The 15,965-nt window shown below is 48.3% G+C and overlaps 1 protein-coding gene across 2 annotated transcripts; it reads left to right on the forward strand.

Annotated features, from left to right (window-relative positions):
- Positions 1–5,543: 5,543 nt before the first annotated feature.
- Prox2 (prospero homeobox 2) lies at positions 5,544–15,409 on the forward strand. Of its 2 annotated transcripts, XM_052739283.1 has the most exons (4): positions 5,544–7,052; positions 12,255–12,360; positions 13,702–13,896; positions 15,196–15,409. In XM_052739283.1, exons 1-4 carry the CDS (start codon positions 5,767–5,769, stop codon positions 15,379–15,381), a joined length of 1,773 nt encoding a protein of 590 aa, XP_052595243.1. In that variant the 5' UTR covers positions 5,544–5,766; the 3' UTR covers positions 15,382–15,409. The 2 variants fall into 2 exon arrangements, with proteins under 2 accessions (XP_052595243.1, XP_052595244.1); XM_052739284.1 differs by lacking the exon at positions 12,255–12,360 and having other exon boundaries at positions 5,544–6,501.
- Positions 15,410–15,965: the final 556 nt, after the last annotated feature.

A 15,965-nucleotide genomic window follows, 5' to 3' on the forward strand; every position in this document is an offset into this window, starting at 1 on the left:
CACACACACACACACACTACACCATAAACTTCACATCCTCTCTAGGTGGCTTACAGTTCCTAAAACAATATGAATGCCATGTGGACAGTTGTTAAACTGTATTGCTTAGGGAATAATGACAAGAAAAAACTTTACATATTAAATACAGATGCAATTAAATTTTGAGACAGGGTCTCATGTAGCCCTGGTGCCTTCAAACTCACTAGGTACCTGAGGCTGGACTCTTAACTCTTCAGTCTACTTCCTCCATGTCCAAGTTGGATTACCAGTATGAACTTCCTCTCCTGGCATCAGATGCTTTTAGAATTTTTACTATTTCTAATTGTGTGTTATGTAGGGGGGAGGGAGGATGGGGGTTATGTGCCCACGAGTGCAGGTACCCATGGGGGCCAGGGGCATTAAATCTCTTCAGAGCTGGAGTTTCCAGGCCTTTGTGAGCCAGCTGACATGGGTGCTGGGAATCAAACTCAGTTCCTTTACAAGAGCAGTATGTGGGCCGGGCGGTGGTGGCATACGCCTTTAATCCCAGCACTCGGGAGGCAGAAGCAGGCGGATCTCTGTGAGTTCGAGGCCAACGTGGTCTACAAAGCGAGTTCCAAGAAAGACACAAAGCTACACAGAGAAACCCTGTCTCTAAAAAAAAAAAAAAAGCAGTCAGTGCTCTCAACTACTGAGTCATCTCTCCAGCCCCCTCAAATGCCTTTTTTTAAAGGAATATTTTCAACCCAGGTGATTGAATCTATGGATGTGTGTCTTAGTTAGGTTTTTATTGCTGTGAAGAGACACCATGACCACAGCAACTCTTACAAAGAAAACATTTCATTGGAGTGGCGGCTTATAGTTTCAGAGGTTCATCATGATGGAGAGCATGTCGGTGTGCAGGCAGAGGTGGTGCTGGAGCTGAGACTGAGACTCTTGCAGGCAACAGGAAATCGACTCACTCACTGGGCAGTATCCCAAGCATAAGAAACCTCAAAGTCCGCCCCCACAGTGACACACTTTTGCCAACAAGGCCACACCCACTCTAATAAAGCCACACCCCCAATAGTGCCACTCCCTATGAGATTATGGGGGCCAGTTGCATTCAAACTACCACAATGGAGCATGAGGATTTGCAGAGTCACAACTGAGAAGATGAAAAGATTGGTAAAATCAAGTGTCTACAGAAGAACTCAACCCATCAGCCAACATCTATTGGATGAAAATTGGCAATCAGGTTCTCCTGAAGGCCACAAGGAGGGAGCCCGAAACCCATATGGAAAGAGAGTTGATGTTTTCAGAGATGGGATGACATATGTGCTGTATTTTTTGAAAGGCCAGGTGTGGGGTGGTGGGTAGCCCTCCTCACAGCCAGGGCAAACAATGGAAGTAGGAGGACCCATTCATGCAAGGGCATGGAGGGCAGAGGAATATGACTGCTCAAAAACACAGAGGCCAGCATTCTGTCAGGACCGTGTTCACAAGGAGCTGAGACAAGCTGACAGTTGGTGGGAAGTCAGGGACGACCTTGACTCTGTGGACGGGCATAAGCATTTAGAAAATTAATGTCGGGGCTGGAGAGATGGCTCAACGGTTAAGAGCACTGGCTGCTGTCCCAGAGGACCAGGGTTCAATTCCCAGCACCCACATGGCAGCTCACAACTGTCTATAACTCCAGTTCCAGGCGATCTGACACCCTCACATCAATGCACATGAAATAAATTTTTTAAAAAAGGAAAGTTAAATTAAAAAAGAAAATTATTGTCATGGCTATGTCACTGAGAAAACATCATCAATCAAAAGGGAGATTATAGCACCCACATATATAGGAGATCTCATACCTCCTTACTGCTTAAGAAGGCAATGCTTATCTGTACTCACACATTTAAAATAAAAACTATTATGTTAGGGGCTGGAGAGATGGCTCAGTGGCTTGCTGCTCTTGAAGAGGACCAGAGCTCAGTTCCAGCATCTCTATCAGGCAGCTCACAACTACCTAGAACTCTGGCTCTGGGGGATCTAAATCCCCCTTCTGGCCTGTGCATCTGCACACATGTGCACCGACACAGAGGAGCACATGCCTTCACACACACACATATTCTCGCACACGTGCACATGCACACACATAAATAAAAAGATAAGTATTAAAAATACTTTTCACATACATGTTATAATACTCATGGTCAAACTGTCAAATTGTCACAGGAAGTTAAGGAACATTTCTCTCTTCAACAGGGACAAATCATTATCATTACGAATATAACAATAATGAAGTTTTCAGTCTGTTAATTTTCAAAGTCCATCTATTTTTACCTTTTTAATTAAAAGTGTTTTGAGACAGGGTCTTGCTATACTAGCCCCTGGCTAACCTAGAACTCACTAGAGACACCAGGATGGCCTGAAACTCATGGAGATCCTCCTGTTTCTCTCTCCCACATGCTGGGGTTAGAGGCTTGAGCTATCACACTTGGATCTTTATTTTCATCATTGACAAATGTCTTACTCAAAATGAGACTCTCCTAATTCGTCTGACTGAAGATCCTAACTTTGTCAGTGGTGTATTCCCCCATGATGTCCTTGCAGGTATCACTGCCCTCTGCTCCGTGGCAGAGCATGGGGAACTTGAGAGTCTGGACCTGGCATCTGGCAGCCTGAGGGGGAGGCTAAAGCCGAGGGTAGATGTCACTGGAGGCCTACAAACCAACAGAAGAGCCAGTCTCAGGATAGTAGTGGGCAGAAATAAGTCAGCTCTCGGCTGCCAGTAGTGTGTGTGTGTGTGTGTGTGTGTGTGTGTGTGTGGTCTGTGCGGGTGTGTGGTGTGTGTGTGTATGTGAGAGTGTGTGTGTGGTCTGTGCGGGTGTGTGGTGTGTGTGTGTATGTGAGAGTGTGTGTGTGGTCTGTGCGGGTGTGTGGTGTGTGTGTGTATGTGAGAGTGTGTGTGTGGTCTGTGCGGGTGTGTGGTGTGTGTGTGTATGTGAGAGTGTGTGTGTGGTCTGTGCGGGTGTGTGGTGTGTGTGTGTATGTGAGAGTGTGTGTGTGGTGTGAGTGTGTGTGGTGTGTGTGTGTGTGTGTGGTCTGTGAGTGTGTGTGTGTATATGTGAGAGTGTATGTGGGGTGTGAGTGTGTGTAAGAGTGTATTGTGAGTGTATGTGTGTGTGGTCTGTGTGTGAGTGAATGTGTGTGTGTGTGGTCTATGCGGGTGTGTGTATGTGAGAGTTTGTGTGTGGTGTGTGAGTGTGTGTGGTGTGTGTGTGAGTGAGTGTATTGTGAGTGTGTGTGTGCGTGTGGTTGAATAATCTGGAGTTCACTGATTAGGCTAGACTGGCTGGCCAGCCAGGTCCTGTCTCTGCCTCCCCAATGGTGGGATTATAGGCGCACACCACCAAAACAGGATTTTATGTGGGTTCTGGAGGTCCTCGTGCTTGTGTGGTGAGCACTTCACGACTGAGCCATCTCTTCAGCCCCTTCAGCCAGGATTTGGTTCAAGAGGGGCAAACACGATGTTTGTAGAAGGGAAATTAATTCCTTTATCTCCTGTAGAAAATGGTGAATCTGCTTAACGGAGAGAGAAACCAATCTCTCAAATGGAGGCAGCTGGGGGTCAGACAACTTGGGATTTTAGTAACTAGGAGTTGCTGGGGACGTCACAAAAGACCACGTTTACCTGTCTGCAAAATGGGAAAATAATCCAGGCCCACGATAGGCATGAGACACAGTGAGGTTCCACGTGGGACAAGTGGTTCATTCGGATTGCTTTGCACAGCCTCCTGGTGGACAGAACATTTCTAGGTGGTTTTCCGCAAACAGCTCCCTCTTAGCTCTTCTCCCAATCTCTGCTCTTGGCATGCTTTCCTCATAGCAGGTTTCGCACCTAGAAACAGGCTTCTTCTTCCCTCCTAGACCAACAGGATCCTGAGAGCAGACCCCCAGCTGTTGTGGGAATTTAGCAGTGACTGGATCTGGAGTTTTCTAGAAGTACTTTGACCTTGAAGAATCCTTGTGGAAAACACTGATTGTTTCGCTGAAGGGGCATTGTAGCCATCCCATGACATTGGTCACAAGACACCTCAGGCACACCTCAGGCTCTTGTATTGTGTATTACAAAGGACACATAATAAACGACTAAAGTCATGAGGGCATGTGATGCTCTCCTTCAGTAAGACAGTAAATTAGATTAGAGACCTTGGTATGAGGAAACACTTTGTGTAACAATCAATAAGTATGTCTTTGTAAGGCTGTTGGGGAGGGGGGTTCAGTCCATCAGAAGAGGCTGGACCTTGCTGCCGCCACATAGGCCTTACAATGTCATCGTGGAATGTCTTCTTTCTTCAACCGACCTGCACTACACGTGGCACCCTGACGGCTGGTCTTCCAGCCCTCCCACTGCACAGGAGGCCTGATCCAAGCAGGTGCTCCGTAAGTACTTGTGGAGTAGATGGTTAAACTAACAATGCACCATCTGGTTTCAAGGATCCAGGGCAGCAGTGTGGTCGCATGGCAACGACTCTCAAACTTGTTTCAAGTAAGATTCTTGGGTTCAGGTGCGGTAGCTCCCAATACTTGTGCACCTGAAGCAGCAGGATTTCGGGGTCAAGGGTAGCATGGACTATAGGGAGACACTGGTTTTGTTTTTTTCTCTTTTTTTAAGATTTATTTATTTATTTTGTATACAGTGTTCTGCCTGCATGTATGTCTGCAGGCCAGATGAGGGCAACAGATCCCATTATAGATGGTTGTGAGCCACCATGTGGTTGCGGGGAATTGAACTCAGGACCTCTGGAAGAGCAGTCAGTGCTCTTAACCGCTGAGCCATCTCTCCAGCCCACGAGACACTGCCTTAAAAACCAAACAAATATGGGGATGTAGTTCAATTGCTGGGGTGCACGCATGTAATCTCAGCACCTGGGAGGGAGAGGCAAGAGAATCAGAAGTTCAGAGTGACTCTCAGCTACATAGTAAGTTCAAGGCTAGTCTGGGCTATGTAAGACCCACTGCCAGGGTGCCATTTATTCTAACTGGACCGATGGACATTGATGTTTTAAATGAGTAACCAGGTGACCCTGTTGCTCTGGCTCATTCTGGACCTGACCAGGCTTAGTTTGACATCAACCTGCTCCTCATTAGTTGAGTATGATTTAGCGAAGACCTCTGCCCTGTTCAGAGCCCAGGGAAGATGAGTAAGCTGTTGACTCGGCCTCCATCATCACTGGTTGTTGTTTTGACACAGGGTCTCACTGTGTGGCTCTGGCTGTCCTGGAACTCATGTAGACCAGACTGGGCTCTAATTCACAGAGACGATCTGCCTCCCCTTCATGAGTGCTGGGACTAAACGTGTGCACCACCACATCCTGCTGCCACTATTATTTATTTATTATTCTGCCCCGGCAGATATTCCCCACCCCCAAGAGCTTCACTTTTGGAAGCTTCTCAAAGTGGGGCCCCAATGAATATGGCCCAGGAGCTAGTTAGAAATGCAGACTCTCTGCTCTGTTCCAGACTGACTGAATTGAAATCTGTACTTGTTCAAGCTCCCAAGGTGACCCTTTTGCAAAGCATCACTCCGATTGGTTATCCACTGTTTTCTTCCTGTCTTTCATTTCAGGAGTCCGCCCCAGGTTCTGTGGCCCTGGCCTTCCTGAAGCCCTGAGGCAGCTCGTTCCCACCCCTCTGAGTGTGAGGCCGACCTGCAGCACCACTGGCACACCTCTGGCTGCCCAATTCAGCGGGGCACTCAAAGGCCCTGAGCTCCTCCAGGGAGCTCTGCGCAAGCACCCGTGGAGGCAGGTGATGGATCCACCTCCTGTCTTACTTTCTCCTCAGTCCCACCTAGCAGAAACCTGCATGGAACGGGAGAGAAGCCCACCCACAGCAGAGCTGAGCAGAGACTCGTCCGTTCTCAGTGGTCAGCTGCCTAGCTCCAGCCTCACTGATGCCGACTGGTTTGGGGATGAGCACATCCAGGCCAAGAGGGCCAGAGTAGAGACTATTGTCCGAGGCATGTGTCTCTCTCCCGGTCCCTTGGTGTCAGGCAGTGCAAGAGCCAGGGAGAGCTCATGCTATCCAGAAAAGGCCCGGGAGCGGAAGAGGAAGCAGAGCCTTCCCATGCACCAGGGTCCCCTGAAATCAGGTCCTGCCTGGGATCGAGGGCCCAAGAAGGGGGGCGCCCGGGTGAAAGAACAGCTCCATCTACTGAAGCAACAGCTAAGACATCTGCAGGAGCATGTCCTACAGGCTACTGAGCCTGGAGCACCAGCACAGGGCCCAGGAAGTACTCAGCAAAGAAGCCCCCTGAGGGCAAAGCCGAGGAACAGCTTCCTGTCTAGCCCCTGGACCATGGAGAGCAACCCCCACCAGAGTTCTAACAAGGACATCTGTGGAGCAGTAGAACCCAGAACCGCTGAGGTTCAACAGCAGTCGGAGGAGCCCATGCTCCATCCTTCTGGACCACGGGCTTTAGTGGAGACTCTGAGGAAAGAACTAAACAGGGCCGTGTCCCAGGCCGTGGACTCAGTATTACAACAGGTGCTACTGGATCCACGGAGCCACCTCATCCAGCAGGAAGGGAGCTGCCAGGGGCAAGCATCAGAGGGCGGATGCCAGCTCTCACCTCCAGGGAGAAGTGCCTATAAGGACCTGCTTGCTCTTGCTACCCTGCCTCGGAGGGTCCAGCCACAAGCTGGGGTTCTCTTGGGCAAATCATCACTGGCTACGCCTCTAGATTCTCCTAAGTGTCCTGTCTCTCCAAGAGCAGTCCCCAAATCATACCAGAGTCCCCTAGCAAACTGTCCTTTGACAGCTGAGCCTTCCCACATCTGGGAAAATCAGATTCTCAGCCAGCTTCTGGGCCGTGGACCCGATGGCCGCTGGAGTGGCAGCCCTCCCCAGGTCTCATCTTCCCAAAGTCAGCCCTCCCCAGAGTCTGCCCGGCAGCCTTGGGTTTTGAGCCAGCAGCAGCTCCCCCCGTCTTTTACCCCTGTCCACCTGGAAAGCCGGCCTCTCCTACCCTCTGTGAAAATGGAGCAGGGTGTGCTGCAGGGCATGGCGGACATGATTCCCTTCTCTTCCATCCACATATCCTTTACTGGTCATTGATGCATCATGGTCACCACCCAGAGAAACAGGAAAACCAGAATTGGGGGAGGAAGTGGGGGCAGATATCTGTTACACAGAGGAGAGCTTTGTTTTCCCAATGTCTTTTTTTTAAAAAATAGAGTCTCACTCTTCAGACCAGGCTGGCCTCGAACTCATAGAGATCCGCCTGGCTCTGCCTCCCGAGTGCTGGGATTAAAGGCGTGTGCCACCACCGCCCGGCTTCTCAATGTCGTTTTCTAAAACAGGGTCTTACTCTTTAGACCAGGCTGGCCTGGAACTCACGATGTACTCCAGCTGGCCTTGAATCTTGGCAATTCTCCTGCTACAGCCTCCAAAGTGGGGATCATAAGTGTGAGCTACCATGCCTGCCTTCTCAGGGTTTACTTGATACGCTTTTGGTCTTTCTGCCTCATGCCTCAAAGCCGATTAGTTTCATAACCAAGTGGACCGTGTTCTAGGATTTAAATATGACAGGGATGTTCATTTACTTTATAACCCATGAGATTCTGCCATAACTGACTTGTTCCTTTGGGTCTGAAATGATTTTGTTTACTTGCCTATAAACTCAAATGGGCTTCCAAAAATAAGAGAAGTGTCCTACGGAAGGAAGAACTCTATCTAATTGGGCTACCAGCTGCCACTCTCCCAGGCAGAGGGGGTTAAAGGAGCTACCTCATCTGAGGCATGACCTCCCCAAACCTCATACTCCTCAACACAGGAACTCCACATAGTCCAGGTAGTCATGATAAATACATAAGGAACCAAGAACTAAGGGGTGAACGGGTAGTTTTCCTCAGGGAATTGACCCTCAAAAGCAGCTGCAAGGATGAGAAACCTTCAGCTTAAGAGAAAGCTTTCAACTGGGTGTTGGTGGTGGCACAGGCCTTTAATCCCAGCACTTAGGAGGCAGAGGCAGGTGGATTTCTGAATTTGAGGCCAGCCTGGTCTACAGAGCAAGTTCCAGGACAGCCAAGGCTACACAGAGAAACCCTCTCTTGGAGAGAGAGAGGGAAGGAAGGAGGGAGGGGGGGGGGGAAGCTGCAGCTATCAGAGATGGAAGGCTGGGCACATGAGGTAAGACAAAGACATTCCTCCTCTCTGGGGAAGCCCAAGACATCCAAGCTGGCCTGTGGCAATCTGGATCTTACTGTATTATATTCATAATCCTTAGGCAGAGTCCTCTACCTCTTTCCTTTTTCTTTTATTTATTTTTATTTTTATTTTTTTTGTTTTTATTTTTTGTTTTTGTTTTTGAAGACAGGGTTTCTCAGTGTAGCTCTGGCTGTCCTGGAACTCACGCTGTAGACTAGGCTAGTTTAGAAATCAGAGATTCACTTGCCTCTCTCCAGAGTGCTGAGAGTAGAGGTGTGAGCCGCCACTGCCCAGGTGGAAATTGTTAAGTTAGAAGAAAATGTAGCTTGGGTAACTACTTGGTTAGTTTCTTAACTGTGATTTTCCAGAGCTTTTACTGTGCTCAAGTCAGATGGGCAGCTTCAAGAGAATAAAGGCAGCCCAAACTCTGAGGACTAAAGAACCCTTTTTCCATCAAGCAAACTTGTAGGACTAGTGTTCCAGAAAGCGTATTTGGGATGTTGCTTTTCTTAGCAAGCTGAGGATGGGTAGCTTCTCACTGACTGCATGGAGTCACGCCTTCAGGTTACTGTGTCTGAAGCCCTATGTTCATGTGTGAACAATCCTATTTGCCTGGTGGCTTCAAGGCTCTAAGCCCTGGGGGCCAGTGCCCGCCTTGTTTCTTGAGTGCTCTGAGCACCCCCTGCTGGTCTATAGTGGTAGAGGCCCCCCGAAGCTCAGGCTTCCCTGGAAGGCAGTGAAACCCTAAGAGCAATGCTAAGAAACATTTACTCTCCACCCCTCCCCTCTGTGGGCAATAAGAATATCCTTATCCAGACTGGAAATGGGAAATTCTACCTGTCTGGGCCTTTGATAAGATATCACTGGCTTAGACTCTCTATTATAATAAAGACCCTCCTTTAAATTTTTTAAAATTTATTTTTGGTTTAATGAGACAGTGTTTCTTTGTGTAGCACTGGCTGTCCTGAACTAGCTCTGTAGACCAGGCTGACCTTGAATTCACAGAGATTGGCCTGCCTCTGTCTCCCAGGTGCTGGGACTAATGGTGTGTGCTACCACCACCTGGTAAAAGGTCCTCCTAAAAAAGAATCATTTCTTGGGACTGAGTGGATGGCTAAGTGGAGAAGAGTGTTCACGTCTCCAGCATGAGAGCCTGAGTTGGAATTTCCAGCATGCATATACAAAAGCCAGGCATGGCTGCACATGCCTGTAACCCAATGGCAGAGACAGGTGGATCCTGCTTGAGAGCTTGTTGGCCAGTGAACCTAGCTGAAATGGCGAGCTTCTGGTTCAATGAGATCTTCAAGCCCCACAGGAGACAGCCCAAAATTCGCCAAGAGTTTCAGGCACCTACATATGCTTGTCTCTGCCTGGTGGGAAGAGGATGAGCTTTAGGTTTGGGGGCCTATCCCAAGACAGCGCTAGCCCAGTCCTGGCTCCACGGTCCAAGGACAGTAGATGTTCTTTGCAATGATCTGAGGCTCCCAGGAAGCATCCTGCCACCTTCTCCTCCCAATTATTTTCTCTCCTTGCTGCCTGGAGTATGCACTGTTGCTCTCTCTGGGCCATGGAAGCCACACAAAGCAGGTTCCTTTAAAAGGCAGAAGTATGCATAGCTCCATGCGTCCCCAGCAGCCAGACGGGGTAATAATGATGGCGGTATTTGAGGGCTTGCTCTGTGGCAGGTGGATCACACAAACACGCCCACCATCACACCACACCACACTCTAAAAGCTCTGAGATCAGTTCAAATATTGTTGGTGGCACAACTTACTGGAGGCTATTTATAAACTTTCTCCCATTCAGCCCCTGCTGCCACATTAGCCCCCTTCTGTTTATTTCGTGTGCACTGGTGTTTCTGCTTGCATGTATGTCTGTATGAGGATGTTAGTCCCCTGCAAGTGGAGTTACAGACAGTTGTGAGCTGCCATGTGGGTGCTGGGAACTGAACCCGGGTCCCTTGGAAGAGCAATCAGTGCTCTTAACCATTGAGCAGTCTCCCCAGCCCCTCACTAACCCTTTATAAAAGGACTGAAATTCTGAACTCAGAACTCCATTTGGCCCAGTGTCTCAGGTAAGGGCTATGGCTGAGGATCAGGTATACGAGACGTAGGAGCAAGGAGCAAATTCATTTGTCCAAGGTCACAAAACAGGCAAGTGAGGATGCAGGATTCACATCCAAGATCTAACGGCCAAGCACAAGTTTTAACCACTGTACATTTTAGAAAGGAGCCCCAGAGAAGTCAGGTGACTTGCCACAGATCACACAGCTAATAGGTTCCAAATTGGTACCCTAACAGGATTTTTCCAGCTTTTAGGAACTAGTAGGGCAGGGGATGGAGTCTTCCACACAGCAGACTAGCTGCCTGGGCCATCTACCTTCAGTGGATTTCGTTTCTTTTGGTTAACCCGATTTTTCTTACTGGGATTGCTGTCCTATAGCTACAGTTAAATGGATGTGATACCCAAGGTTACTCATGGAATGCTGCTTAGCAGCCTTAGGACTGTCTCCGCTAACTCTAGACTTTCATGTGTGCTAGGTGGCAGCACCACAGAACCCCTGCTGCTGTTAAAGAGAAGCAATTTTGTCTTGGGGGAGTGACTTGAAGTATAATTTTCCATATGTATATTTGACTTAATGTGGACCACCCACTCGCTTCTTTAACATGCATTTATTGAATATCTACTATGTTCCTGGCACTGGGATGGGTGTGTGGAACAGAGATAAGATCAAGCCCTTGCCCCAGGGAACTCACAGTCTCAGTGGGGGAGACAACACTTGTAGTGCAAGTTCCAGTGAGTCTAAAGTCCTAATAGAGGTTTGGACAGGAGCCTGTGAGCCCTGGCTGAGCAAGGCCTACTTCTGTAAGGGAAGGTACCACAGGAGACTGAGCTGAGCTGCAGCTTAGCAGACAATGGGACATTCTACCAGGTGCCAGGTGGGGCACAGATGTAGTCCAGGACACAGACTTCTCTACAGAGCAAGAACATGGTGGGATCTGATATTTTGCCTGGCTAGCCAGGAGACCACTGAGGCAACTCCTCTCTTATTTTATAGGAAATTGAGGTAGAACGGAAGGAAGTTTCTACCTGAGGTTTCCAAGCGCTTTGTCTGTGGCAAAGCTGTCTTCTCCCACTCCGTTCTGAAAAAGCACACAGGCTACAGGTCACTGTACTGGTACCACATAAGCCATGAGATGTGACTTTCACACACCGAGATGCTTGAAAATTGTGCAACTTAATGATGCAGATGGCTTCCAGCTTATCTGATCCATTTCCAGAAAAGAAAAATATAGCAAATACCCCATTCAGTCAAGAAAAAGAAAGAAAACAAAAACAGAAATCACAAAGAACAGGCAATCATTTCTGGGATAATCTGGCAGAATTACTTGATAAACTGGTTTATTATTATTATTATTATTATTATTATTATTTGGAGACAGGGTCTCATGAATCCCCAGGCTGGGTGACCTTGAACTTCTGATCCTCCTGCCTCCATCTCCCAATTACTGGGATTACAAGCACGCATCTATAACTTCATGATTTTGTCGTAATAACAAAATCGGTGTAGACTGGATCACTTGCCCACCCCCCACCCCTTTTTTTGGTTTTTGAGACAGGGTTTCTCTGTGTAATTTTGGAGCTTGTCCTGGAACTCGCTCTGTAGACCAGGCTGGCCTCGAACTCACAGAGATCCACCTGGCTCTGCCTCCCGAGTGCTGGGATTAAAGGCGTGCGCCACCACCGCCTGGCTCACTTGGCCCTTTATTGCCTCCCTGTCCAAAATGCTCTCCTAGAGGCACTGGCTTGGCTCTGCAGGTAGGTTCAGCACAGTCGTCTGGGTAGTTTTAGTGGAAGGGCTTTGGCTGCCCTGCCCCCTCTGCTTCCTGTCACAAAGGCTGCTTGCCCTGGATAGATGGAGAATCCCTGCTTCTACCATTCTGTGTCGCTCTGTAGGGCTGCTGCTTGGCACACGTCTTGGAGAAAGTCTGGGGAGTTTCAGAAGTGTCTCCCGTGTTCGTGTAAGTGCCATCAGCACAGAAAGGAAGCTGGTGTTTTAAGATGCTCTTTTCCTTGACACCAAAGCACACCCAGGAAGGCCTAAGCCCTGGTCACTTGAAGAAGGCCAAGCTCATGTTTTTCTTCACGCGGTACCCCAGTTCCAGCCTCCTGAAAGCTTACTTCCCTGATGTTCAGGTAAAGTCACACACTGTGTTTCCGCCTCTGTGTAACTCCTCAGTGTGAGAGGCAAGTTCTAGGACTTCACTGCCTTCACGTTATTGATGGAGCTGGTGCAATTTTCAGTTCTGAGACTGTCTGGGGAACATCATGGATCTCTGAATCGTTTACTACAAAAGGTGGGTTTCAGAACACTTAGGCCTTTGAGCAGCAGATAATCCCAGCAGTGCATGGGAAGTGTAGGGAGGGGAGGGAAGCGAGAGTAGTAATCGGACTCTTGGGTCTAGTAACTACTCTTTGGTGGGACCTTATAAAAAGAATAAATGGGGCCAGTGGGGTGGCTCAGGGGTTAAGAGCACTTGCTGATCCTCGAGTGGACCCGGATTTGGTTCCCTGCACCCAAATGGCAGCTCACTATCATCTCTAATTCCAGTCCAGGGGATCTGATGCCTTCTGGCCTCTGCAGGCACTACACGCATGTGGTACACATACATACATGCAGACAAAACACTCATACACTAAATAAAATTTTTTTAAAACTGGGGATTAAACTTAGGGCCTTGGGCATGGTAGGCAAGAGCTCTACCACTGGGCTATAGCCAAAGCCCAAATCTTTTCCTTTTTCTTTTCTTTCTTTTTTTTTTTTTAAAGAATGTGTAAACAGTAAAGAAATATGTGAAATGTAAGGGCTCAGAATGTAGCTCAGTGGTGCAGCACATGGCTAGCGTGCGTAAAGACATGGGTTTGACTCCCACTCAAATATATATAAGATATCAAACTTCCATGCAGACTGCTGAGTCTCGAAACTGAGTGGAAGTACACACAGATCAAGGTGCTGGTAAGGAAAATCAAACTGCATGTTGGAACCAAAGCCTGCCTGGACACACAGGCAGTTTCTGAGACCCACTACTCTAGGTTGAGGTAAGGGCTCTTACGACTTTGGACACCACCTCAGAGACTTAGAGGCCTTTCAGTCACGCAAATCCCCACGGCAGACACGGATTCAGATTTCCATTCACTCTGCAACTGCAGCCGTCAGGAAACTGCTCCCGGGTCCACACCCTTCCCGTTCCCTTTGGCCCCTTACTCATCCTGGCTCTGGGGGCTGACCCTAAGTCATACTTAGACACATGGATAAAAGCCCAGAAGTCTAGTACATAAAATCTATTTTCTAGTGAGTGTAGGAGTTTTAAGTCTAACTGCACAGGGCCGGCCAGCACCTGTGGCTCATTTTTCTGAAGGGAAAATTGTTGGTAGTTGAACATTCACATTAATCTCATGTTGAACTGGACACTGACAGTTCTGACTGAGAGCCCCCTGTGGCAAATGTCTGACTTGATGGATTCCTTGTTCGTACAGTTCAACCGCTGCATCACCTCCCAGATGATCAAATGGTTCAGTAACTTCCGTGAGTTTTATTACATCCAAATGGAAAAGTACGCTCGGCAAGCAATTTCGGATGGTGTCACAAACCCCAAAATGCTGACAGTTCTCCGTGACTCAGAGATTTTTCGAGTTCTCAATACACATTATAACAAGGGAAATGACTTTGAGGTAAGACGATGCACTGAGTCCCTTGAGATCTGAGATGTGTTTTCTCTGAATGGCTGGCTCTCTAAAAAACATCCCCCATGTCCTTAAGTCACTTAGAATTACAGCAGCCAGAGAGCAATCTCTGTATCACCAACAAAGATTACAGCCTTCTAATCCTCCTCCAGGCAACAGATGGATAGAGCAAATCTCGCCAACCTGATCAAATCTTGGCTGGCCAGGACTTTGCCATCCTAGACTTACTACTCTGTACTTATCAAGTTCAGAGACTGTTGGTTGGCCTTTGTGCTCAGTACCAGGTGGTGTAGCACCAAATACTGGGCTCCATCATCGCATCTACTTGTCGCCTAGGTTTTTTGACAATTTCTGCTCTTACTTACACGTGGCTCTTGTATTCTCTCAGTTCTGTATGTGTGGCAAATTCAAATTCTTTCTGGATATAACAAGGCTGAAGAATTCCAAACTCTTGGGTGGCTGGCAGCTGTTAGAGGGTGCATGGTGGTGCCTTGGAGCCTAAGTGTCGAGTGGCATGGGTAGGCTCTTGGGTGGCTGGCAGCTGTTTGGCTTCCTCTTCAGGTGTCTGGTCACAGGCTGTATTTCTTTCTTCTTGCTTTTCCCACTGTGATCACAGGAGTTTATTGATTCTCTCACGAGTGTACAGTCTGGGGCTTCCACAGCCAGAACATGGATGGAAACGAAGCCTATCTATAGGGGAGGAAAGGGTTAGAGAGCGTGAGCTGGCGGCACCCGTCCACCCTTCCATGTGGGGATGGCTGTTTGGTAGGCAGTGGCAGCAGTTCCCCACCCAAGCTGCATCTGGAAGGCCTGTGGGACATCCTATCACCTATGGTACCAGTTTGGATGAAGGTCCTGGACTAGCCCCTTCAAATGGCTTTGGAAACAGGGCTTTAAGCCCTTGGGATCTGAGCCCTACAGGATGGTGGGATGCAGTACGGCAGTCATAAGCTTGAGGGCGCTCTTTCTCACAACAGGTCTAGGGAAAAGAAGGCTACACCCTCTCATTTCCCTTCATCTCCTGCTTAGTTACTGAAACACGCCTAATTGGCGCAACGAGTAACTCCGGTAAGTCTCTAACACTTGCTCCCAAGACTGTCTCCATGGGTGGTCATCTAAGGTCTGTGTTTTACAAGGGAACAGGGCAGTACTGGGCTGCAGAACCTGGGGCAGCAGAGCAGGGATACGCTGAGCCAGCGACAGGCATCATTGCCAGAGGGCTCGCCATGGTGCCAGTACTTCCAGCCTCATTTCTTCCTTTTCTTGGGGGTGTCTTTGGGGATGCAGGTCCCAGACTGCTTCTTGGAAATTGCCACCTTGACATTACAGGAGTTCTTCAGGGCTGTCTCCGCAGGGAAAGACTCAGATCCTTCCTGGAAGAAACCCATTTACAAAATTATTTCAAAACTGGACAGTGACATCCCAGAGATACTCAAATCTTCCAACTATCCCCAGGAACTGTTTCGAAGCTAAGATTAAAAAAAAAAAAAAATGAGGTCAAGTACAATGTCCTGTAATTCCAATACTTGGGAGGTGGAGGCAGGAGGATCAGAAATTGGACAGCCTTGGCTACACAGACAGATGATCAAACAAAATGAGTAGACTGGCCCAGGATGGCCCAAGACTTGTCATAAATGGCAGTCTGGCTATAGCCACATAAGAGGGCACAGGATGACCCCCACCCCCATAGGGACAATTGCCATTTTGAACACTTGTTCCCTCGTCCAGAATCATCAGAGACTTAACCTTAACCACAGTGTAACAACTAAGCCTAGCAGTGTGTTGGTAGTATATTGGCAAAGAAACACAAGTTTGACAACAGAAGACTTAAAAGTCAATGTCACTGTCGTCAAGTGCTGTGACACTGATAATTTCTCTAAAAGGAGATTCAGAGCTGGGTGGTGGTGGCACATGCCTTTAATTTCAGCACTCGTGAAGCAAGGCAGGTGGATCTGTGAGTTTGAGGCTACCCTGGTCTACAGCGGGAGTTCCAGGACAGCTAGGGCTACACAGAGAAACCCTGTCTTAAAAAAACAAAAATAAAACCAGAAAATTTG

Source organism: Peromyscus californicus, unplaced genomic scaffold (genome assembly GCF_007827085.1).
Source record: "Peromyscus californicus insignis strain IS unplaced genomic scaffold, ASM782708v3 Scaffold_15__1_contigs__length_86483966, whole genome shotgun sequence".
Classification (NCBI taxonomy): Eukaryota; Metazoa; Chordata; class Mammalia; order Rodentia; family Cricetidae; genus Peromyscus; species Peromyscus californicus.

Bases quoted from the DNA above. Each gene is read 5' to 3' on its own strand.
- Prox2 (XM_052739283.1), top strand. From the start codon at position 5,767: ATGGATCCACCTCCTGTCTTACTTTCTCCTCAGTCCCACCTAGCAGAA. The intron at 12,361-13,701 runs GTAAAGTCACAC...TTGTTCGTACAG, and splicing joins CTTACTTCCCTGATGTTCAG to TTCAACCGCTGCATCACCTC. The intron at 13,897-15,195 runs GTAAGACGATGC...TTGGGGATGCAG, and splicing joins ACAAGGGAAATGACTTTGAG to GTCCCAGACTGCTTCTTGGA.